This window comes from Corapipo altera, unplaced genomic scaffold, assembly GCF_003945725.1.
Source record: "Corapipo altera isolate COAL_440 unplaced genomic scaffold, ASM394572v1 0, whole genome shotgun sequence".
NCBI lineage: Eukaryota > Metazoa > Chordata > Aves > Passeriformes > Pipridae > Corapipo > Corapipo altera.
Window position 1 is genome coordinate 30362851 of NW_020884872.1, and position 6000 is coordinate 30368850.

General features: G+C 39.9%; 1 protein-coding gene across 3 annotated transcripts in view; it reads left to right on the forward strand.

The window, feature by feature from the left end:
* The window catches only part of LONRF2 (LON peptidase N-terminal domain and ring finger 2), a 35456-nt gene extending 30746 nt beyond the window's left edge, over positions 1 to 4710 (forward strand). For 2 of the 3 annotated variants that reach the window (XM_027642077.1, XM_027642087.1), the window contains exons 11-12: positions 310 to 459; positions 815 to 4710. In XM_027642077.1, the coding sequence (XP_027497878.1) occupies positions 310 to 459; positions 815 to 973 (309 nt within the window). In that variant the 3' untranslated portion in view covers positions 974 to 4710. The remainder of the gene's footprint in view (positions 1 to 309; positions 460 to 814) is intronic. The other variant, XR_003527476.1, reaches the window with a different exon arrangement.
* Positions 4711 to 6000: the final 1290 nt, after the last annotated feature.

The following is a 6000-nucleotide window of genomic DNA, read 5'->3' on the forward strand; positions in this document are numbered from 1 at the left end:
GGTTTGAGATGATTAATATGATGTCGCAGGATTAGAGAGCAGAATCTTCTGTTGTGCCATTATTTAGGAATGGATATTAGCAGGGCAGTTACTGCTCCAAGAAATGTCACTTCAGAACACTTAGGGGAGGGTAAAAAAACTCCAGCATCACAGGTTTGAAATCTGAGACTTAGGCACAGTTGGTTTAGATAAGGGCATTTGAACAGCTGTAGTCACTGCATTATTTTGCTTCGTTTGCTTCTGGGGAAGCATATGGGCTCCACGGTATCAAACCTGTTTTTGTTCCATCTCCCTTCTTTTAACAATAAGGTTGAAGGACCAGAATATGAAGAACTTGTCCGTCTTCATGATTCAGTTTATGATCAAGCTGTTGCCTGGTTTACTTCACTTAAAGACAATATGAAAGTGCAAATTCTCAATCATTTTGGGTCCATGCCAGGAAAAGAACCAGAGCCACAGGTAATAGAACCTTCCTACTTAAACAGCCTTATTCTATACCAGATTTTTACAGTAGACTGTTTTCTGACAGATTTTTGCTGTGGTTTTGTACATTCTAAATCTTATTTACTCAGTTTTGGTCTGTTGGCATGAAGCATGGAAAACAGCATATCTGTGTAACTTGATAGCTGAAGGAATAAGTTCTTAGTGGTATATATAGACAAAGAGAACATTTGCAATTAAGTGTTAATTGTTGCTTGAACTGTTTTGTGGTAACTTTTTTAGCAAATACAAGGTGAGAAGGAAGGTGATGTTCTTAATGGGGCAGTGCTGGTGAATACATAATTGGTGAATACATCTTTCCATTCTTTTGCAGAGCAACCCCAGTGGTCCTGCCTGGTACTGGTGGCTCTTGGCAGTGCTGCCTCTGGAAAACAGAGCTCAGCTGGCTATATTGGCTATGACCTCCCTTAAAGATCGTCTTATTGCCATCAGACGCGTATTGATATTTGTGACTCGCAAAAGACCCAGATAACATGGACTTCAGTTGAGTGGGCACTGAAAAAACATCTCATGATAAGTTGTTCTAGGGGAGGGCAAAGGGGAGGGGTTGTTTTTGTATTTTTCAAAGATTCCTTCAAAAAAAAGCAGCCCTTTCTGACTATGTCCTGCATCCATCAATTGCATCAGTTTGTTATCCTGGGTATTCACCAAACCTTGCACACTCTCCTGTTATCCTGATGAAAACTGAGCCTCTACGAAGCTGTGCTACATTTAGAGTGTAGCTGATAGATGTGGATAATTGCTTCAAAGTACTGCGATAGAGTTGATGTTTCTAGCTTGCAAGAGAGTTAAGTACTAGAGTAGCACCATTGGCCTGCATGTGATTTGGATTTTCACTTGGTAGGAAAAGGAAACTGAACAATGGATTGAAGAGGTGTTTCCTAGACTTGTAGTGAGCAGAAGAGGAGTTATTGCTGCCCAGCAGAAGTATGCATGAAGACTATAACTGACGCTACTGTCTGTCAGTGAATCGGAAGGCACTCTGTCATAAACCCACATCTCGCTTTCTCTCTCTCTCTCTCTCTCTCTTCAGCAAATAGTAGTCTGAGGAAAAAACAGGTTAAGCATTTGTGGTCAAGGCATCTGAGGATGTTTGGAAGAAAGAATAATAGCTACTGAATAAGTATACTATTAAGTAGCCTTAGGTAATCCCTCCTTTGTGATTTATGTGTTGTAGCAGAATGAGTATGTACAAAATGTTTGGAAAGGTGTACTTTGGTTTCTTTGAAAAGAAAAACCAAAGTAATCCTAGCTGGTCTTACCGCTAAATTCAAATCAAGCCGCTCCCTGAAGTATGATAAACACTGCTGTGAAATAATGATTTCACCCCAAGTAGGAGGGAGGCATGCTGCAGTTTACTCTGAGCACCTGCTCTGTGAGTGGGACCAGCGAGGATGAAAGGTGGGAGGTTTCCATCTCCCTCCTTCCTGCAGTGTCCTGCCAACCTCCCGTTACATTGAGGTGATCTCTACTGAACGTGTTTCAAACCGAAAGTATTGTAGTTTAGTACCAGTTGCTGTATGTGATGGGAATCAGTCCACAGTAACACCGTGAAAGGAGTCACAAATCGAACCTATAAAGGCAAATCTCAATGCAAGCTTAAGTCAGGTGTTAACCTTCATTTGTCTCTTTGATTATTTTTTATGTATTATTTTGTTATTATCTAATTTTGATAGCTATTAAATTGATCGCTTGTCAGTCAAATGATCAATATTAGCTCAACTGCCAATGAAATAACTCAGTGTTACCAATTCAGTTGGCACAGTTTCCTATAACTAGAACTGATACTACCAACAGGGAAAAAAAATTGACTTGAATCTCCATGTGCTGCAAGCATAGCAAGACCAATGTAAAGACTTGTTCATGTGCAGAAGTCTGGTAAGAAGAAATGGCTGCTTACCTACATGGTCAAAGTGCCTGGTTTCTTTTTTAGTTCTTTTGTCCTTATTTGTCAGTGAAGAGGTATTTAAACTTTTTTTTTTTCCACTTTGCACATGAATTCTGGAAGAAGACTGCATTAAAATGCCGTGATTGAGATATATTACCTGCTCTCTTTGGGTATTGTAGTTATAACCTGTGTGGTCTGGGAAACAAAAATTGAGAGTTTTTTTTCCTTTCAGCAAATGGCTACCACAAATGGTTTCTGTAACATACCCTGAATGTACTGTAACTGCCTCTACCTTGAACACGCCTTTTCTATTTAAGTAGTTTGTAAGTATATTCTCTGAATTGTGAAGTGCATAATGTACAACCAATGATGTCATAACCTCTACAGTAGCCTTCTGCAAGTTCTGCTACCACCACCAAAATACTCAAAATTCAAGTTAAATGCATTTCCTCCAGGATTTAAAGATGAGGAAGAGGAATTCACTGAAGTGTAAAGGACTGGTTACATAAGTGGGGGAGGAAATGTCAGAAGTCAGTAGGTCTTCAGCCCACTGTCAGCTGAGCTACTGAAAGGTGATTTCACAAACTAATTCTCGGACCAGAAGATGGACTGTATTTGATCTTGCAATCCTTTCTGTTCAGCTTCCTGTTCTTCCCATTCCTTTCCATGCTGTGTATTTCTTCGAGACTCACTCATCTTGCTTGTTTGTGTGTCTGCCTAGTTTTGAGTATTACTAGTGTAGCTGAAAGAGGATGCCAATCGTATTTGTATATTGCTGGTCCCTGATCTTATATGTGCTTAATTTTACAGATAGGAGTGCATTTAAGAAAAAAAATATCAAGGTGCTAGTTAGTGTCTTGGCTTTGCCTCAGTAAATGTTAATGTTAATATTCTTCTTTGCAAAAGTGATTTGTTCAAGATACCTACTTTTGAGGTACTTCTGAGAGAAAACCTTATGGAAAAAGAGAGGTTGTTTACTGCTGTTCTGTAATGTGTAAAGACATTCTACATGGGAAGTGACATTACTGTGTTCATGAAGGCCTGCATAGTTAATGGAGTGATTGATATTGAAAAGAAAGCGGAACTGTAGAGGGATTTTTTTTTAGTCAAGGTTTAAAGCGGTTTGTGAATATTTCAGTGACTGATGTTTTGGATAAATGATATCAAGGGAATTGTCTGTGTATGGATGCAAATAATCATATTAGCAGCCCAAAGCTGACTTTTCCTCCAAAACATTGAATGCTGATCAAATAGCAAAGCTTTAATAAATAAATGAAATCACCACTGCCCTGTGGTACTTGCTTTCTAAGGGAAAGTACCAGTTTCATTTTTACCAAATCACCTCTGCCATATAATATCTACAGCATCCAGTAGTACCTCACAGGAAAAGCTAGCTATCTTATTGCTCTCTAGAGGAGATGTCCATGTTACAGCCAGTCTACGCTTAGGTGTAACTTGTCGCCAAGGTACATGTGAAAGCATTGGAGCTGAGCTCCTGGAAGAGATAGACAGGATTCGTTGCCTTTCTAGCTCATTACACTTTTCTTGCTTGCTGTCCAAGCAAGGATGCTGGGATATATGATGAGTCTTTTCACTGTGGTGAATGTGGCCCTTCTTTATACATCGTAAAGAGGCCAAAAAGAAAAAAAAAAAAATCCCTCTACCTCTACACCTGTTGTTCACCTGTAAAATTTCAAGCTACAAAATGATATATATATTTTAACCTTTTTTGTCTTTCAGAAGCATACTAATTGTTTGCCACTGAGGCCTTTTATCTACTGTATTTTAATATGTTCATTTGATAGTCATCAAGATCTCTTTGTACTTCTAACCTGTAGAACTTGTCATGTTTCTTACTGCTCTTTTTTCCCTGTTCTCCAGTCCACTTTTAAATTGATAAATAGAAAGCTGTACACTCTCTATTCCTGTTACATTTTACACAGTGGAACTGGTATTTTGGTAGCGCCTTAATTTTGCAGTTGTGAAATGATTGTATCAACTCTTATCTGGGGCTTCTGACCAGATGTAAACGAGTATGTTTAATGTAGATAAACTTGAAACCATTTTTTACTGTTTTAAAGCTAGAAATTAAATGGAGTGTGTACATATGTATAAATATAAATTATTAATCTGCACCTTTTTGTATCTAGTAAATACAGGAGAAGTTCATGTTCTAACCACATTTGGCACTTTTTGTTGCATAAACAAAGCCAAAACTTTTTTTAAAGATTGCAATGTTCATTTCATGTATATTTGCAATATTCATGGGAAATGTATTTAATTTATGTGATATTTGGAATAAACCAGGTTGAATTTATAAGTGTGTGAGTTCATGGAGAAAGCTTTATCACTGGAGGATTAAGAGCTAGAGCTGTCGTAAATGTGGTCTGAGCAGAAACAAGCCACTGATGTGCTGCCGTCAGAAGGGGGATGATAGTTTGATTTCCCTTATGGGAGCCCAAGGGCTGGGCATTGGCCTCATGAGGTTTTAAGAAGCAAATGGCATCTGAGAAGCAGTGGTTGGATGTTGGGGCTCGTAAGTTGCATGGCAATGGTTTTAGCCCCAGTACGAGAGAAGTGGGGGAGGCTGTAGAGATGGTGGCACAATGGGGTTTGCTGGGGACCCAGGGCAGCCTGTGGCAGTGGGTGTGAATGTTAGGGGTGGATTTGAAGGGGAGCTGGAGGTCCCCAAAATACAGGGTGAGGGGGAAGAGGAAAAGGCCCTTGGAGGAGGTAGGATGGAGGAGATGAACCTTTAGCTTCCTCAGAAGTGAACTGTGACAAAGATGGGGTAGGATCATGAAGTGGGCTTTTCCTTTTGTAGCTTCTTGGTTATTTTTTAGCCCTAAACATGACCTGACTGGCCCCATATAATAAACGCAAAAAAAATATGTGGTTACAATGAAGAACAAAAAATGCTTTTTTGTCTAAGCCCAGTGAATTAAAATGCCTTCACGGTGTTGCAAGGTAGAGGCAATGTTTCAGACTAAGATGCTGGCCATGGCTGGCACCACTGCAGGGGGTGGTGGGACACTGGCCACGCTGCAGCAGCAGCGTGATGATCCTTGTGGGTTCCTTCCAACTCAGGATGTTCTATTCTAAAATGAAGTTGTGTGAGGGTAAAGTTGAGCCACATTGTGCAGGGAATATCCCATCTCTCAGTTACGTCTTGCTGCCTGCAAGTGCTGAGCAAAACCATAGTGAAGGTATTTTTTGTAAATACTAGCCTTTTTTTTTTCTTTCGGCGTTGGATTGACTTTGGCCTTTGCGCCTGCATTCACTGAATGTCTGAGCAAACAAACATCAGTTACAGGACTGCTCTTTTGCTTGCAAGTGTGTGTAAATGCTGCTTGAGCTGCTTTGGTACACTGGACAACAGCATTTTTGAAACATCGTTCACCAAAGGAAGGAGGTGGGGAAAGATGACTGATCAAGGTTTCCTTTTTATAACCCAGATCCTTGTGCACCCTGAGACTTGAGAACAAAAGTAAATAAAGTAACTGCATGAAGTTAATAAATAGTTTTTTCCTCAACCTGCATGTCCTGTGTTAGTAGATGTTGAGCTGTGGAAAGACAGCATGTCAGTGCCTACTTCCCTGAGTAATGCCATT